General features: G+C 40.4%; 1 protein-coding gene across 4 annotated transcripts in view; it reads left to right on the plus strand.

Moving 5' to 3' along the window:
* The window catches only part of ARHGAP28 (Rho GTPase activating protein 28), a 76122-nt gene that overhangs the window by 41290 nt on the left and 15311 nt on the right, over positions 1-19521 (plus strand). For all 4 annotated transcript variants that reach the window (XM_009507044.2, XM_064442971.1, XM_064442972.1 and 1 more), the window contains 7 exons: positions 172-374; positions 4872-5089; positions 10742-10829; positions 12790-12947; positions 16611-16776; positions 16891-16982; positions 18271-18348. In XM_009507044.2, the coding sequence (XP_009505339.2) occupies positions 172-374; positions 4872-5089; positions 10742-10829; positions 12790-12947; positions 16611-16776; positions 16891-16982; positions 18271-18348 (1003 nt within the window). The remainder of the gene's footprint in view (positions 1-171; positions 375-4871; positions 5090-10741; positions 10830-12789; positions 12948-16610; positions 16777-16890; positions 16983-18270; positions 18349-19521) is intronic.

Genomic DNA, 19521 nt, shown 5'->3' on the forward strand with positions numbered 1-19521 from the left:
CAACAGAGATCATGAAGACCACCAGAGCTGTGTGCTTTGCCTCCAACACCTTGTTCCCTGCTCCTTGGTACAGTCACAGTTGAAGCCCTAGTTGCATGCTTTGTCTGCATGATACAAGTTAGCATGATTGAAAGATAAAGTATTTTTATTTTCATCTCTATGTCTTTTCAGAAAGTCTCTCCCTCGGTGTCGAAGAATTAACAGGATGCTTTCCAATGAGTCAGCACCTTCTCCTGCATTCAGTCGCTCCAACTCACAGGCCTCCATGGACAGTACCTCCATGGAGGACTTCTGGTGCGAAGTGGAGAGCATCAAGGAGAGCAGTGAGGATGGATCTGAAGAAGCAACACTCTTGGAGTTCAAACCTGCTGATGGTGAGCACACAAACACTACTTCCTTCTCATACCTTGGCTTTGTTTTGTCTCTTTAGTGATGACCTCCTCCCCCTCCTGCTGTCATCCAGTATGAGCCAAAGTGCTAGGCTGGGACTATGACCATTGTAGCTCTACTTCTGAATATCACAGCCAATATGTGAGAAGTCACTGGAAAGAAACAATAATTCCATCTGGTTTATGTACTGGAGTTGGTAACCGACTTCTGAAGTAGGTGGTTTTGCACCAATTTTATTTGTACTTCAGGAGGATAGATATGGTGTAATTCAGAAGACAGGCACTAAATGAAAACTTCATCTCCAGCAGTAAATAAAATAAACAAAAACATATAAAAGGACCAAAAAGTTCATTTGTTCTACTGGAGTTTTCAGCTTCCTGGATTTTGGTAGGATATAATGTAGAAGTTATGAAAGTCTTGAAGCAGTTTCTAGTTAGATATCATTTGCTGCTATCAGAAATTAGATAATTGCCTGTTTCTCTGAGATTGCCCCATTTAGATATAACTCAAGGAGAGATTAGAGATAACTCTGAATATATGGTTGCCTACATCATTCAGACCCCCCTCTGAATGTCAAAATTCATTCATCACTTATGCAAATTATGCTGAAGGTATTACTACCTGATTCTGTTACCTTAATATTCCCCCTCTTCTTTTTCATAATGTATTTGGAAAAACATGTAATAGTCTGCACTAGCCTGTTGCAATGCAGCTTTGTGTTAGATGATTTGATAACATCTAGAACAGCAGTTTTCATTTTTTTCCGGTTATGACCCAACTTAAAAATGCATTATATTATGCAACACAAAATATCAGGTGTTACTATAGGATGAAACCAAATTTCTTTTGAGGTCATGACCCTCTGATAACTGCTGCAACCCTTTTGTGGATCATGGCCACTAGTCTGGTAACTACTGATCTAGGGACAGATTTTGGAACAATGGTGTGTTCTTTCCATACAATTATTAACATGAGTGACGATGCATTTTTCTTACCATGACGTGCAATGGGATGCCATTAATTCTGCTACCAGGAAGAAGGGGGAAAAGGAGGAAAAGGTGATACTTTACTAAGCAACCAGATATGTAACCGGTCATGTTAAGTATCCCACACGGTGGTACCTAGCTCCAACCATGTACCATTTCCATGGGGAACACCTCTCACTCATTAGTTCCAGGTAGGGCTCTCCTGGAAGCAAAAGGAGAATACCTCAGTTCACCATCTTTCCTATGTCTTGGTCTCCTAAGAGGGTTATGGTCTGGCAGTGTAAATCCAAACTGCACTTCTTCGTGCTGGTCTGTGGGCTTACGTAAAAATAAATCAAGGTGTAACACTGAAATTTTATAGTTATTGTTATGAGAAGGCAGAAAACCAATCGGCCTCAATCAGTTTGATCTCATTGGGAAAATTCCTGTCTGTTCATGCTTGGAGATCCTAGAAAGAGATTGTGAATCTTTCAGTGTCTCCTTCATGCAATTGTCAGCGTGAACTGGCTGAGTTCATTAGACTTGTCTGCAAGGTCAGGGGAATGTCACATATCTGTGAGCTACCAAACCGAATAAGTTAGTAGGACAAGGCAATATAGGAACCCATTTTCCATGTTCTCCAAAACTTTTCCACCAGTTTCATCACTCCTGAGCTAAATCTTCACAACAGTCAAATTCTGCTGCTGTCCCATGCTACCATTTTTCTGATTACAACTCATTACATTGCATTGATTTTCCCCCTCTGTCCTGAACTAAAAATGAGACTGCAAGGTAAAATGCAATACATCTCCACACTTCATTTACCTTCATACTGTTGTTTTAAACACTTGTGTACCGCATACACCCACACACAACCAGGCAGTGCTTGTTCTAGTTATTAACTTCAGGAATATAGTCAGTCTAGGATTATAAATCTTGGAAATAATAGTAGGTTCTATTAAGCTCCTAATAGGATAATACTCTTTGCCTAGGATCAAAACATTGAAAATCAACGTGGAAGTCCTCAGGGCAAAATAAAACCAAATATTTGTCACCCCTTTGAGATGTCTTTCAGAGGAAGAGATGCAGAATCCTTAAGAAGGAAGCCAAAGGGTGATAGTAGCCAGTCACCACTGATATTGTCGAAACCACGAAGCTGTTTTTTGCCAGACCACTTGTGCAAGGGGAAGACATTGGCACACTTACTCTGTTGATGTTAGTAACTACGGTCAAGAAAGAATAGACGATCATAACAAGTGATACAAGGGATGAAAATGTAGGGGAAGAGGAAGTCATGGGGTATTTAAGATGGCAGTGATGTGCAGAAGTGCTTTAACAGTTGGTGTTACAAGGCTGGGATGCTGTGAGTTATTTGAGGTTATATCTGAAATTCAGAGAAAGGCACACCTCTTTCCTAGCAATCTCTATGAGAAAAAGAGAATTACCAAGCAGAGAGAAACCTCTTGATTATCTGTTTGTCTTTCTGGTGGAGCGGAATCAAATACGGTATCAAGACCCTGCTGTATAAGTACTTACCACTACAAAAATAATGTTTTGTAAAACAACATATTTTTTCTTTTAGCCCTTATTTAAACATATGTGTCATAAAATTTAGAGGGTTTTTAATGCAGAAATTCCTTCTCTTTAATAGTTTTACTCCTCCGGTTGTCATCGTTATTTCTTAGGCTATTATTTGTGAGTGGTTGGAACAGGAAAAGGGCAAAAGCCAGGGAAAACAAATCACAGGGGTGGTCGGTAAACAGGCACAATTTCATGTCTGCTTTACTGTTTTTCATAGCATCATGAAAACCAAGTGTGATTAAAAACTAAATTCGTGGAAAGAGTATGTCAGGATAAAAGCCAAAATGAATATAATTAAGAAACTGGAACACGAATGGATGTGGCTAGAACAGCAGCACACAGAAATGAAAAGAGACCTTGTTAGAAAGAAGAGTGAGAATGTCAGAAGAACCATTGGTTCAAGGAAGGAAAGGAAGAGCTTGTCATCTTATCTGTTGATGCAGAAAGGATCAGTGCAAAGACAAGCTGTTTCATGGGATACAGCGCTGGTCACATCCCATCTAACACGGAGTAGGAGTCCTAGAAGCAGATATTTTTGTAGAGCTTTGTAAAGAGACAAGACGCTTAACAATGAAGTCCGTGAAGGCACATGTGTAAGATGCTTTCATTTGTCCCTGTGGTCCAGCCCTGTGATTTTATTTTTTGTGTATCTAATTGTCAAAGTGCCACAAACCAGTATCTAACAATCTGCCTGCGTTCTGGTGTCAAGAAGTGGCAATAAAGGAAGAGTGGAAATACCAAACTTCCATTAAGACCAGTGCTGGAACAAGAACAATAAGCTCATTGACTAGTTATTTTATAGAATATGCTGCAAATTGATCCATTTCCTGTTTGACATTTTTATTTGTAATACCTCCTCTTCAGTCAAAGCTGGAATGCAATTATTGTCTTGTCTCAAACAGCGTATTGCTGAGCTAGGATTGTTCATAGACAGAATTAAAATTAAGGCCCTCAAAATCTCCTATGTGAAGAGAGATTTTAAAAGACTGTGACTCTACTTTAAAAAGCAGAAAAATAAAAAGGCAACGACAGCAAAATTTAAAATTACTAAATGAATTAGAGAAAGTGGATTGGGAACTTCTCCCTGTCCTACAGTGACCAGGGATATTCATTTAATGTACCAGGTAGCAAGCTGAAATCTGAGGAAAGAAAATACTTTTCACATGGTGCATAATCTCACTATGAAACTAGCTGCCGTGTTGAACCATTTAAGAAACAGGTTTTGAACAGGATTCAAGAAGGTATTAGTCACTAATCAGGACATCAGGAAACCCCAGGTATAGTGTGCTAGCCAGTCTTTAATTGTTAAAAATCAGGAGCATACCTAGCATGCAAGGATAGCTGTTTCTGCATCTTCCACCCCTACCTGACCTTTGCTCTTTAGTGAGTGGCCCTGGCTCTTAATCTTCTTGTCCAAAACAGGCTATTGGATTAGGCTTCTCAGTGTGGCATCTCGAATCTCATCCTTAGTGTGAAAATACATTATCCTATTTATACACCACTTCAGTATTTTTGCTTATTTTAATTGGAACACCAATTTAATTTGTACCTGCCAAATGGCTTCATCCGGTACAATGTGGTATAAATGGCAACCAAGGGGACTTATGCTTTTGAGTAAAGGGTTAGTTTTTAGCAACCGTGCTGTGGCAGGCTAGGCACACTACTGCCTTCTTCACAGGAGTGTGTTGATGCACAGGTTAAAAATACCTCTTCTGTTCTTCTCCTAAGCCTCTCCTGTGCAGAGACTGCCAAACTGAAAGTTGACAGTATGTTGACAAAACTAAATTAACTTACACTTGTGGCCTAAGAAAGATTGGAAGCGGAGTCTTCTTGAGGTAAAGGCTAAGGCAGCGGTCCACCGTGCCACCTCCCTTCCTTCAGCCCCCTCTCCCTCCCGTCGTGCCAGACCTGGTGACACACTCCTTTCCTCCACAGAAGGGGAGCTGGAGGCAGAATGGCTGCAAGATGTAGGTTTATCTACATTGATCTCGGGAGCTGAAGAGGAGGACGGCCAAGCTCTGCTGTCCACTCTGACCCGAACTCAAGCTGCCGCCGTACAGAAGAGGTATAACACCTACACTCAAACCCTGAGGAAGAAGAACAAGCACACAGTCCGGGATGTGCGAGACATCTTTGGCACCAATGACTCTTCTGTAAGTAGCCAATTCATCCTAGCAAATGCTATTGAGCTTGATTTTTATGCATTTTGCAAGTAGTTCATCAAAGCTTCTACCAGACAGGAACCCTTTTCTGCTGACAATGTACAGACAGCCAGTATCAGTACCCGACACTAAGTCCAGACTTTTAATGCTGTGTTTACTAGATTTTGAGAGGAAAGGAAGAAACCGAATAAAATAGATGGTGCACAGTTTTGCAACTAACCTGTAACATAATGTTGTATCTACTGCCAGCCTTAGCCTTCCTCCTGCAATCTCCTATCAAGACTAACATTTATTCCTTTATTTTTTTGGAAATTGGTGAGTTACTCTTGGCAGCTATTCAAATTTTTGCTGGATTCTGGGGACACTTGCTATTTACTCAGCAGTCTCAGTGGTGAAGTAAAACTTCTGTAATGAAGCAACTGGGTTTCAAAAATGCATAAGCAATTAAACACCTGCTGGCATGATTGCAACTGGTACACTGGCAGTTACATTTCACTTACATAGCAAATGAAAATCTATTAACTGTTCATTTGCTTCCTGGCTTCAGAAATGAACATTGCCTCTTGTGGTTTCATCTCCTTTTCCCGGAGGATAGCTCTAAATGCACCAATTCTTATTCCTTCGCTTTTTGATTTTGGTGAATGCAGTCAACTGTGTGAGTTCAGTCCAATGCTCAAAGCAATATGCATGACTTTATGTATCATTCATGATACCTTAAATGGGAGTCACCAACAAACTCGGAAGCTCACCTTTGAAATTAATATTAAGGTTCTTGCCATTACGAAACTCCAAGAAACTCTTTTTCATTATTAAATTGCTTTGCCCTTTTCTATTTGCCAAGGCTTGGCATTCTGCATGAACTTAAACCAAAAAATCGGGAAACAAAACTGTAGCTGCATAGTTATATTAAAATTACGAAGCTATAATGGTTGGGGAGTTAACTCTTTTGTCTCCAGTTTAAGTATCTGGGCTCTTTTGAACCTCTTGCACATATCACACAAATATATCTGGAAGCATCCAGTAGTTTCCTGTGGGCAGACTTTCTTGCATGAGAAATCCTCAGGCATGTTTGCATGAACATTAAAAAACTGATGGCACTTCTTATTAGTTCAGCACACTTCTCCTGTTTCAAGTATCTGTAAACCTTAATGTGTTTAAAATGTTTAAAAATAATAAAACTTGGGTTTCCTAATAAATTTCTATCGGCCAAATAAATTTTGTATCCATCCTTTTGGATGGGCACATTGTTGATCTGTTTTTGACCTGTTTATTTTTCACCTGTTTCTCACTTCCTAAAGGAATCAGGAGTTTCAGGGCCACTGCCCTTCAAATCACTGTTTTATCTCCTTTGAAATTCAGCTGATTTACTGCTTCTGCATTGTGAAGCCTGAAAGATAAGACCAGAAAAGTAATTAAGACTTATAATTATTCATCCCACAAAAATATGCAGTTCTGCAGGGTGCTTACCTAAATGTTAAACACAGATAGACAAATACAGCTGCAGAGTGCACCATTACCTCCCTCCACTGCAAACCAGATTGTATTTCTAAAAGCCTACAAGGTTCCCGACACCCTTTGGGCATTCCTGTTGACCATTGCTCCTATCTCTGCTGCTTATTATGGGATTTAGAAAGTCCATCTTAATTATCAGCTCCCCAGGGACAGATGCATTGCAGAGGAGTGTTGTGCCCCAAGCTGAGGGTTTTCTGAGCAGCCCTGTGTAAGGGGGTGTCAGCTAGAGCAGCCCCTCATGCTCTGCTGCTTCTTTGGGCATGACACTACAGCTGTCAGTGAATCTTTGTGATGAATCACTTTGGGAAAGTGCTCTGGAATAAAAACCATCCAGCCAAAAAAGCAGAGCAACAAGGAACAAGGAGAGGCAAATCTTTTCAGCACAGCTGCTGAAGAGAGGCTGGTAAAAGGCTGCTTGAAATGACATGCAGGAGTTTTGCTCTCCCATCCTGCTTTTCAGTTGGGAAAGGAAGAAGTAAATATGTTGCAAATAGCAAAGCAGCTTTAATTGCTTCACCTAACTCTATAATCCTCCCCATTAGGATGGGGACTTAGATCTTGTTCCCAACAACCTAAGCATTACAGGAGCCTGGAGGGATGGGTCACAGGATGGATTACTTTCTTCTTAGGCTAATGATGAGCAAAAAGGTGATTAGCTCACTAGGGTCACCTGAGATGAGACTTAGGGGACCACCAAAGAAACATAGATAATTGTTATCCAGAGGGAGAAAAACCTGCTTGCTAGATGTTGTGCTGTTTGCCCAGTGGCCAGTGTCTGCATGGGTCAACACAGAGCAAAGGGTGCTTTTCCTTCATCCTGCCTTGAGGTCCATCCCCTCAGGGCACGAGTGTTCCCTTGACAGCCCAAGTGGACTGAAATGAAGCCATATTTCCTTCCTGGGGGGGTGGTTCTTTTTTTTTTTTTTCTGCTGGGCACCCTGGAAAGGTACTGTGGTCCTGGGGACAAAATGCAGCACCTAAAGTACCTCGGCCCTTTGAGAGTGATGCCTCTGTGGAGCAGCCTTCCCAGCTGAGGTGTTTCTGCTCTGCTTCAGACCTACACACACCAGGTTTGACTGACAGCCACACTATGGAGATTTAAATTGGATGGTTTATTAATCACAGTGGCCTGATTTTCCTTTCTGCTGGTACCCTGCTGCTTCCATCAGAAGCTATCGGCTCTGCTAGTGCTCAAAGCCTAGAAAAATCAACAGCAGAATACAAACTTGGGGGGAAGCATTGATTTTATTGTTGGAAGGAGGAAATGAAGCATCGTGCTCATTAACAGCCCAACCCTGTACATTGTGATCATCTAAAACTCCTCAAGATTTTAGGATCATTTTACTTGAGCAATGCATGAGCAAATCATATCCTAATTAAAGAAGAATCACTAACTAACCCACAACTATTTGCATGAAAAAGCATTTGTGATGACAGTGCTCGGAAATATTAATATATGCAAAGCATGGGCAACTTGTACCCTGACCAGAGCTATAAGGCTATCCTCCTTTGCCTTTATTTCCCTTAGCTGCAGAGCTGACAATAGAATTTGTTTGCTTTTGTGCTCCAATGATTTGGTTTTCCAGCTTCTACAACACGGGTAGCTACTAAAGAACTATCTACCTCATCTCCATCTTTCCCTTGCTCTTCTGGTTTCCTCTTCCCATTCGAAATTCCTGTGTGCACTGTGTCAGTAAACACTGGGCTCATTTTTAGTATCGGATAACGAGAACTGTCTAGTGAATCACTTTCAGTCAGAAATCAGGATATGGGAAGTCTTGCCTTCACTGGAGCCCCGGCCAAATGAATAAAGCTGTTCTGATTTAGTTAAGGACACAATTTGACTCTTGGCCTTTCACATTCATTAAGACATGAGCTTCCAAAGTTTTTTAATCTACTTTTTTTCCCAAAGAAACAATATGGATCTTTACAATTCATGCATTAAAAAGGTTTTATTCCCACTCTTCCCTTCCTTTGTGTCATATTAACCTAAAATTAAAAGAAAGCGGTGGAGGAGGGGTTGTGTGTCCTGTTTGGAAGAGGTGTTCACAAAAGAGACAGGGATTTCACTTCTTTATATGGTCTCCCTGTGCAGGCTGAGAAATGAGACCAAGAATATGATGGTTTTAGCTACCCCTGATATTGTACATGGCTAGGTTAGCCTGCTCAAGCAGGGGGGTTGGACAAGATGATCTCCAGAGGTCCCTTCCAACCCCTGCCATTCTGTGATTCTGTGAATTGCCACAAGCTAGAGCAGCCTGCAGGCTCTGGAAAGCACTGCTGAGCGTGAGGCTGAGTTACCCTGTCAGCTCCCCTCAGCCAGCTCCACCGTGCTGAACAGAACCTGGTTACTGCAGCTGCTTCACTATTGATTTCACCTGAGTAACAAGGCTGGAAGGATTTTTAACTTAATAAATTTGACTTACTGTAAATCTATTCTGAATACTGTTCGCAGGGTCAGACATTTTGAGCAGTGAAAGTAGACGAGCCAGTTGCTAATGTTTACCATTAATTTCTCCATCTGGACCTTAAGCAGCAAAATAACTATTTTTATGTTTGATCTTCCCAAATTGCTGAGGCAAGCGTAACCATCCCCTGCACTTTCATACTCCCACCTGACATTTATCTTGCTTTTTCATGTTTTAAAGCCTTTTGTGTAAATGTTTTGGGATTTTATCATAAAAGCATCCTACAGTTCTCCTTTTAAAAAAAAATCAATGGTCCTTACAGCCTTCTGGCAAAGGAAGTCCATGTGACTCAAATCCTGTTTCCTATCAAGTTTGCGGGCCATTGAATAGACTCTCTCAGGAGAGATTTAATTCATATTACATTTTACTTCTTTACCCAAATATCTTAGAGGATAAGATTGAATAAAATAACTGCAACATTATTTCAGGCTTCCAGTTGTAAGACCTGCCTGTCTTTTTAATATCCAACATCTTTTAGCAGCCCGAATGCTGCTCCTGCACATTGGCTACAAATGGGGAGGACAACATTTCTGCCCTGAGGCATTGCTGCTTGTTGATAAACAGCCGATTTAGCAATTTAAAGAGCAATTTAAAGAGTGGTTGTTGCAGGCTTCTCTGTGCCCTCAGCTGCAGGTTCAGCTGGGATGCTGGGGCTGCTCCATCAGGCTCAGGGAGGGGGAGCTGGGGTGAGGATGAGGCAGCAGGTGTGGGAAAAGGAGGGCTCCAAGGGCTCCCATCAGGATGCAAAGGGCAGCAGAAAAAATACAAGGCTAGTTTGGGGCATTGTATTTATTTTCACTGAGTACCCTTCAGAGTGTTTTTTTAAATTCTTTTCTTTTTTATTTTTTTACCCAAGAACATGCAGATGAGCTGCCACTGTCCCATGTACACACACACACTCAGCTTTGTCTTATGACAACTCCCAAAACTGCTGAGAAAAAGGGCAAAATTCAGCTGCCAGGATAGTGCCAGTGATAGGAAAGAGGTGATAGTGCTTGAAAGACACCCCCTGGGCTTCAGAGCCCCTTCTCTGTTGTGCTACACACATTTTCCCCATTTTCACATAGTGCAGAATGATTTCTGGAGCAGAAAGGAATGAAGTTGACTATAAAAAAGGTCTTTTTTTTCCCCATAAACTGTTTTTGCAGTTCACTGATAAAGTGTTAGTATATAACCTATGGGAGGACAGCCATCCATTGATAATTTATTGGTGCCCAAATCCCAAAAGGCAGTGAACAGCCTGATTTCTGACAGGTGCTTAGGAGCAGCGGATGTTTGACATGTGTCAGAGAGTCCTCAAAAAGATTTGTAGCCAAAATGATTAAAAGTGGGTTGTATTGTAATTTGACGAGGACCTTTCGCTTAGTACAATTACGAACAGCAATTTACTTAGCTAATTTTAGTCATTATATAGGACAGGACTCATTAGCTACAGCGAGCTGCAATATTACTGACCTCAACACGATCCAAATCAGTGCAGCCCGGGGAAGATTAATTCTCCGGTTCAGCTCTGAGAAATGTACTCTGGCAAATCACAACAGGTTGTTCAAACTTGGCAAAAGAGTGTAAGCTGAGAATGATACGCTGTTGCTTGAACTGTAGCAGTTTCTGTCCATAGACGTTTACCTTCACTGCAGTCTGATCATTTTTCCTTGCCTATCAGCCCACATATGAGACAGTTCCAGTGTCACCAGTTCCTTCTAATGGTATCCAGCTTCCTGGGCAGAAGCCAGTTTGGAAATCAGTTAGCTGTGAGTATACAAACATGTAACAGTGTTCACTTCCTCCTAGGAAAATGATAGTCAGAAAGATCCATTTGTGGTTCTGAGGTTAGCCCCACCTTCTGTATTGGGGCCATGATGCATATATATTCTTAAAATCATTGTCAGCTTATTGTCATGCAGGAACCAAAGTTTCCCATTCAAGACTGGTGTTTGTACAGACACAGACTGCTGCCCTTGAGGCATCGGTGTCTAAAAAGTACTGATTGTTGCAAGGCTGGGAATGTAAAAATAACCTCTAAACAATACGGTGTGGAATTTGCCCAAAATATGTCAGCAGTGTTATTTTCTTGTTGCAAATCATGACAGGAAAGATGCATATTTCCTTCATATTTCTTCTCCAGTACTGCAGAAATTGTAGTATTAGAAATTTCTCATTTTTCTGATTCTGCCCTGTTATTCTGATCTACTAATGGTGTTATTTTGGACATCCCTTAAACACTTTGCCTTGATGGTGACTGGCAGTGCTAATGAAAATGATAACTCTGGTTTATTCAGAGTCAGTCTGGATAACTGTCAGCAGCCTTCCACAGGAACGTCCTTCTTTTATTTGGAAAGTTCTTCCCATCACCATTGTTCAGGGCTTAATTAAAGGGATGTCAATACCCGAGTTTCAAAACTAGTCTCTTAGATGTTGACCTCTGGATATAGTGCTACAAACATTTTCCTTGGTTGCAAAAACTGTTCATTTTGCTGCTCTGCTTATACCTCTGCTCCACAAGCAGTTGTATTAGAACAGATGGGGAACCAAATTGTCAGGGACACTGTGGATGGTCTGAGGTCCCAACTCCAAAGATGGAAAGAGAGATGGAAAACATCTTAAAACAGCTTGGCCATTAAGAAACATCTAAGGCCACAGTTCAGAAGCCAATTAATAACACACTTAGCTTTTTCATCCCAGACTTGCAAACAAAGCCCGGCAAAACAAAGGTTGTTGCAAAAAATATTTAAGTTCCCATATCTGTAAATTCAGTGACTCAAGAATCATGAGGCATGCACATGTTTATAAAACATGTAATGCTTTTTCATTCACTTTCTGGTTTCCATGGCTTTTGAGTGCACTTGTGTCATGTTAGTAATCTCTTCTCTGCAGTCCTGGGGGCTGAAATTTTACTTCATTTCCAATGAAAATTATGATTCTGTTCCAATTGTGTGGGTCTAGGAGCTGGACCTTAATGGAAAATGTAAAATTGTCCTGAGATGTGAGAGATCATTCATGAAAGTTGGCAACAATGGAACTCATGCATGTTGTCACACTTTGGACTCCATGACAATAGGGCATTTCTGTACTTGATTGTACTGATTTCAAAAATTTTCCATTGGCATCTACTAATCTCAGCAGGTGACTAAATTTTAGAGTAGAACAATAAGTCATTTTGCAATAAATACCAGAAATTCCAGTAGGTACAATGTTTTTCAAACTGGAAGATTGTACATTGACTCCTGTTTTGGTGCTACACACCTGAAATAGCAACTGTGATAAATATATGTATGTGAGCATATAAAATATATACACAAAGTCTTATGATTGTAAATAAGTCAAACTGTGTCAACAGCATTTTTCTGTCAGGAACTTTTATTTTTAATTGTTCATTAGACAAGTGCCAACACCATTTGATGGCCTGGGTAGACAAGGATGGAATATAAAAACTTGATAATTCCTGACAAACAGGAAGTTCAAGCTTGACTATCTTTCTCACGAAAAACAACAAGTCAAATAATCAAAAATTAAAATAGGGGTTTTATTTCTAAGGGGTTATTTCCTCCAGACAAAACAGGAACATGCTGTGGTTTACACTGAAATTCCTCTTTGAAGCACTTCCTTTATTACTTTCTCAAGATTTTTGTCACCTTGGTTCGATTTTCTAATGTCTCTGTACTAAATGCAAGCATACATTCAGTATTCATATATAATTTCCCTTATTTTCAGCTAATAGCTGTCTAGACTGCAGACTAGATAAAGGCAGCCCATCTGTAACAGAAGAGCTCTCCTATGAGGTCTCTTTCTCAGAATCCATTATGGTCTTTCCAAAAACCCAAGAATGGCCGAAAAACCAGAGGTTCAAAAAGGAAGACTCTGCTTTGCCTGTAAGTTTGTTCTTGACATATCTCCTCAACTGTTTTCTTTAACCCAGTAACATCCTGCTTTATATCCCCAGCACATTGGAGTCAGTTGAGATACATTAGCTGTCCTTTGGTATGTGTACTTCGTAGAGGCCTCCCCCTGTGCCTGCCTACAGCTTGTGACTGATTCCCAGAGAGGCACCAAAGCTAAACTGGATATCCAAGCCTGGTTTTGACTTCTGCCCATCACAGATGAATATGTGTAAATCAATCCACAAATATTGCATCATTCACACACTTTTCACATGGAAACAAAGACCAGTTACTGGCACTAAAACTAGCAATCATTTTCATTGCTGATCTGCTTTCCTATTTTATTCCCCCACAGATTATCTGCCTTTGTTAACACATGAGTTTAAAATGTCTTCACAGGTGAAGGGGGGGAAAGCAAGCCTTAGTCCAGCAGCAGTACTGATTGCTCCAATCAGTGTTCAGTGCAATTATGCTGTAGGAAAAACTGCATGAATTGTTAAAGGAAAGTTTCTCATATCATGCAAACAGACGAGCAGTTGTGTCATTCTCTGGAATTATTTCTTGAAGTCAAGGAAGTGAGTTTTCTATTTTCATCAGCCCTCACAGCTTCCATTACTGAAAACTGGAGCATTAGGTTTGTGCTTCAGATGCCACCTTTTTAGTGAAATGTACGAAAAAGCTGTACATTATTTGGAAGCATTTCCTGGATGTTACAATGTCCTGAGGTCCTGAACTAATCTGAAATTTTTGCTATCCACACAGACATTGAATTCCCTGAGAATTATCCATTTGTCCATCTCAGGCATCACCAAGAAAGAAACTGAGATGCAGAAGTAAGCTTCCCTGTTGAAAGGAGGGATAAGACACAGAGTAGATTACAGCTGGTGTGAAATCCCTGTGCTTTAGTGTGTCTAGGTTTTTTTGTGGTGGAGATAACTTGGTGCCCTGTGGAGAGTAAGGATATTTCTGCATTCATCCTGATTTTGGCCAGCCAAAGGTTCATCCTTGCTCCTTGCAATAGCAAACACAGGACCCCAGCCTTCACTACAACACACACACACACAAACACACCAATTGTTCTCTGCAACAGCTCAGACAATTTCCAACTGATAGAGCACGGAAAATGGTGACAAACAGGGAAGAAAAGATGCCACATTGAATAGCATGGACCTGTGGATGCATAACTGATTAGTGTTAGAAAAGGCCACTATTGTGCTGGAGATGAACTGTTCAGGCAGGATGCAGGCCATCATTTTGTGTGCACGGTAGAGTACACAAGAAATATGCCAGGTCATCACAGACACTTTCTGAATAAAGTAAACAATCATCACTGTCGGCATTTCTCCTATTTCATACACTGCCACTGGTATTTGTTTTTTCCCATAATGGCTCAGAATGTAATGTGCCCCAGCAAAAACATCACCTCTTGCTCAGTTACACAGAACAACCAGCCACCTACACTCTGAAGGACTGCCCTTCCTTCCCCAAGGTGGGCCAACAGGGCCAGACTGAAGTCTACCCAACATCAAACTTTCTTCAGGGCAGGTCTGACATTAATATAACCAATTTCATGGGTGGAGTATATGGAGACGCACAGAGAGAGATTATATACCATAAAATAACCTGACCCCTGCAGCTCCCAGAAAAGCCAACATCACTGTCTGCACAGGGTTATATGCAATTTCGCCAATGTGGGACCACGATCAATGTGACTTTGTTGAAAGATATTACAGAACTCAGAGCTGGTAAGGATTTCAGTCCCATCTTAGTACACTGTATAGTTCCACATAGAAGAAACGTGTCACACAATATCAGACATGATCCTTAGCCAAAATGCTAGTAATCTAATTTTAGGACAGCACAGCCTCCTTCAGTGCTGCATATTGTGACTTCACTGTTTGTAAGAGAAGTCACTGGAAAATTGTGACACAAGGCAGAAGAGGCCCAGCCCAAAACCTTGTGTTAACTCTGCATCACATCATAGTAATCCTAGGAGTCAACCAGCCACCATGGAAAATCATTGTAGCTACCTTTTGTAATCAGTTTTGGAGTGTTTGTCTGGCTTTTTTCGGCAAGCTTACTTTTTCCCCTCAGAAAATATTTGTATACTGTGTGATTTTTTTTTTTTATTATTATTTTCAAGGTGATTTATTGTGCTTTGACTGCTTTTGGCCTTTTTGCATCACTGGAACAAAAATGTATAAATATTCTTTAGTATTTTATGTGTCTTCAGAAGACTGTTTTCCATGTAGCTTTTGCTACATTATTGAGTCTTGGCATAAGAGTAACAGTGAAATTTCTGCATTCTGGGGAGGGAAGATTCTGGCCTAAAATACCCCAGACAGCATGTAAATTAGTCATTCCATCCCCTGCACTCTTTCTCCCCTAGTTATGATTAACCCCTATTGAAAGACCATGTGCAATGTGATTTAGGAAGTCCTAACCTACATGATCTTGATGCCCTTTGTCCTCTCTTGCTTTTGAAATCTGCCGTAAGATTAATTCTTTTTTTTGTGTGATTTTTCTTAATCTGTTTGACTGGCTTCATCTAAAGATGGGTTAAACCTATCGAGTCCAAATTTGTTTAAACAAGGGAGGACTGGGCTGAAATCTCCAGAAGCAAAACATTATTGAAGGCTGGGTTTCCACTCAGTTCCCTAAAGGGAGGAGAAGATTTGTAATGCTATTTATTTATACCTCTGACTAACAATTGCTGGTTTAAATTACAATTAAATTAAAAAAACATACAATACCAAAGTCCCACAGTTCTTTGAAAATAATTTTTTTTTACTATGGCTTTGTTATTATGTCTAACAATGATGTCAAAAACTGACGGGCATTTGTTCTTTTTGACATTTGCACAAATGTTTCTGTCATGATGCAACATTCCTGGCTCTGGTCCATGACACTGCATTTTCTAAAATATGTAGACATCTTCACATACCATCAAATTACTAAGTATCATTTAGTTCAAGCCTACTTGAATAAATTCTTTCTTAGCTGCTGGGAGTCCTGTTTCTAAGCCTAAATGTTTCTTGAGTAATAAAAAGCACCAGTAAATTGGCAGGTTGGCACCAGGAGCAAGTGGTTTTGCTTCTAGGCTTTTCCTCAGGTCTTTAGTTTACACTCTCCTGTAAGACCTCATAAATTAATAGTAATGGGGAAAGCAAGCACAGATTTGTTATACACACACACACACACACATACACACACTTGATATACAACCATACCCATGATGAAATGTGTCTACTATTTCAACAGCATTCAAAGATGCTCTGGGGGAGGCAGAAGCAAAGCAAAATGTTACATTGTGCTGAAACTGGGAAGAAGTTTAAATAGCACGTACCTCATTTTTCCCAGCTGGAGTACAGGCACTGAGGTTAACACCTCTGCTCCAGCAAACAGCGCAAGGGAACTCTGCTACCAGTCAAACTGCAAGGGAACATGATGGGCAAGGATCTCAGTTTTATGTTTCATATGGATACAAGTTATGTCAACATACTAAGCCAATATATAGGGCTATCGTCCAGCTCTTTTGGTATTATCCATCTCCCCTAATACGACTTCCTATGACACACAGGCATCTCTTTCAAAGCAAAAATTCACGTCCTGTAATTTTTCTGCAAATAAAGATGCGATCCATCTCTACTGTAGAAATTCATTGTTCGGAAAAGCCGGTTTGGACTGTCAGAGGTTGGAGACCTCTCTCCTGAGGACATGAAGAAGATCCGCTACCTCTCCCTGATTGAGCTAACGGCCTTCTATGATGCACTGGGGGTGGAGCTGAAGAGGAACCGCGCAGAAAGGGTGCGGGGACGAGGTACTGTGCTGTGGCATCCCAATGGCGGCCTCTTGGGCGCAGCTTAGCGTTACAAAGAAGACACGTACGAGGTTGTGTTTCCTCTTTTTCACCTTTGTTGTTATTATTTTTAAGAAAATGGTCTGTTTGGAGTCCCTCTCACCATACTGCTGGAGAATGATCAAAAGAAGGTTCCTGGAATAAAAGTTCCCCTCATCTTCCAAAAAGTGAGTGTAACAGCCTGCTCAGCCCCTAAGATTCACATTTCCATCATTTGCATTGACACTCAAAGCAGATATCAGGTAAAAGATGTAGGCTTTACAGTCTTGAAGGTGTCTGCAGGTTGCCTGTCTGTATGTTGAGGTTTGAAAACCTTGTGACAAGGAGACAAAATTTGCTCCTTTTGTGTGTTTTATCTGTAGTGGGGACCTCTTCCCATTTTTGTAATTATATGGTACTGTACAGGAAACTTTGAGAAACGAACGCCTGGCTTCCTGTTTCCCTTTCTCATTAAATTAGAGAGCCATTCAAAATTGTGTGCGTGTGCAGAAGTGGCAGAGATGAGTTGTCTCAGGAATTTTAATTTCACATTAATTCAAACTGCAGGTATTATCTATTATTTCCAGAATGGAAGTGGTATCTTCTGATTGAGGTTTGTATGAAAAGACAATGTCATTTATATAAGTCACTTGACACACCCAATTACACAAGTTTGCATAGACTCAAAATTACAACAAATTTCACTGTAAAAACCGACAAAAGGAGAAGTGGTGTGGAGTGTCAGGGGACAGGCTGACATGACTTGAATATTTACATGACATTGCAATCAGCTCCACAGCTTCCCTGTCAAGATACCATGGGAAATTAGAAGGATCTAACGGTGAGGGCAGGAAGCATAGCTGGTGGTGAAAATCCAGAGCTGTATGAATAAATACTAGGAAATTTACACACGCACACACACCTTGTTCTAAATTACGTTAAATGAAAATATATTTATTTTTTATAAAGAATTTAATTGAAAAGCCTACTCCTCTGTACACAAAAATTTCAAAATAAAATGTCCTGGGATCATTTTCTAATCTGAGTTCTCAGTTCTCAGAAATGTATGTTATCTATAGACCTTTCCATTGTGCTCCTCAGGGAATGACTTAAACATTTCTCAGAGGCTAATTTTCCCTCAAAACACCATTGTGTTTTACCCAGTGTATCTGCCCTTGTATTAATATGTTTATGATGTGTTGATTGTTCTATAGCAGTGCCAAGTCTCAAATCAAGGACAGAGGGGCCTAGCACATTATCAGTTTTCCGTACTCAACATACTCCGTATTTCAGGGAGATATGGAGAAGAAATTAGGAAGGTTTACTTACAGAAGCTGGCTTGTTTTCTTTAGCAAGTTACACAGAAATGTATCTTTTCAGATTAGTTTCAAGGATACCTAGATTTTAAAAAAAAGTTAATAGTACTTTTAAGTGCTTCTGAGTATTTTCCTGGGCTTTGTTGGTTTTTTTTTTCAGTTGCTGCTCAAGCTTGAGGAAACAGGTTTGGAAACAGAAGGAATTCTACGAGTGCCTGGATCTGCCTCCAGAGTCAAGGTATGTGCCTGTGCCAGTCTTCTGTCTCCTGGACCACAGACCCTGTGTAAAATAATACAGCACACACAAATGCACACTGGACATAAATACTGAATTGTGTAGATCAGCATTTCTATTCGTACCAGGGAAAGGTCAGGTTGGTTCCTGGGAACCAATAAATCACAGAACATGTGGTCTATTGCTTTGCATTTGTTAATGTTCTATATAAAGCATAGACTTGATGTTGAATGCAGCTTTTATCCACTAAATATTGAGGGATCCCTTCAGTTTATCTCTGTTGTCCAGAATTGCTGTGATCTTATCTCTGTTTTCATTTATTTCAGAAATCCAGAGTTGCTAAACTGAGCAAACTTCAGATAAAGATCTTAGTCTATGTAATTTTAACATTCGTGTCATTTTATTTCTCATTTATCTTCTGTGATCTTACAATTTCATGTTCCAAGTGAGAGAAATTTGGCCTGCATTCACTATTTGGCAGCCTCAAGTACTGCATTTTCACAGGCTATTTGTGGGCTACAAACACAGGATAGTTAGTACCCAATAACCTGACATTGTGGTTCAGTAATGCTTGCAATTGTTTCTCCAGACTAACTTGATTCCAGGAGCTGGAAGCCTTTGGCAAAGACAAATTAGGGAAACAAGATTTTTCCAGGTTTAGTAGCGTCTACCTTTTTCCCAGATTTTTGTGTTTTTGAGTTGTTTTTTTTCAATGTGGTTTAAACAACTTCTTAAAGAGCGTCCCACTCCCACTTTCTCATCCTCAAGAAAGCTTGTCTTGCTTTCTGAGGCAGAAGTCTCTACATCATGGCAGCCACAAAAAGAGTAATGTTGGGGATTGCTAAATATTGATAGGCTGGTGGTCATAAAAATAACTGTACAAGAAAAAGTGGCCTTACATGAAATGCATCGAAGATAGGCAGCAGCAGTCCAATTCCTTTGACTCTGTGGGTTGATAAAAGCTCTCACCACCTTGCAAAATGCCATGTCTTGCAGAAGGGAGCTCCTAATTTGGCCTGTACTTTTCAGCTTCCTCATTTTTTCATAAAAATTCTTGAAGTATTATTTCACATAATCTCAATTTCTTCCAACCTCCCCCGAGACATTACACAGCAGGGCTGTGCTCTACCTAATGAAACTACTTTCATATTCTTTGTGTATCCTGTACTGTGTCTT

Source organism: Phalacrocorax carbo, chromosome 2 (assembly GCF_963921805.1).
Source record: "Phalacrocorax carbo chromosome 2, bPhaCar2.1, whole genome shotgun sequence".
Lineage (NCBI taxonomy): Eukaryota > Metazoa > Chordata > Aves > Suliformes > Phalacrocoracidae > Phalacrocorax > Phalacrocorax carbo.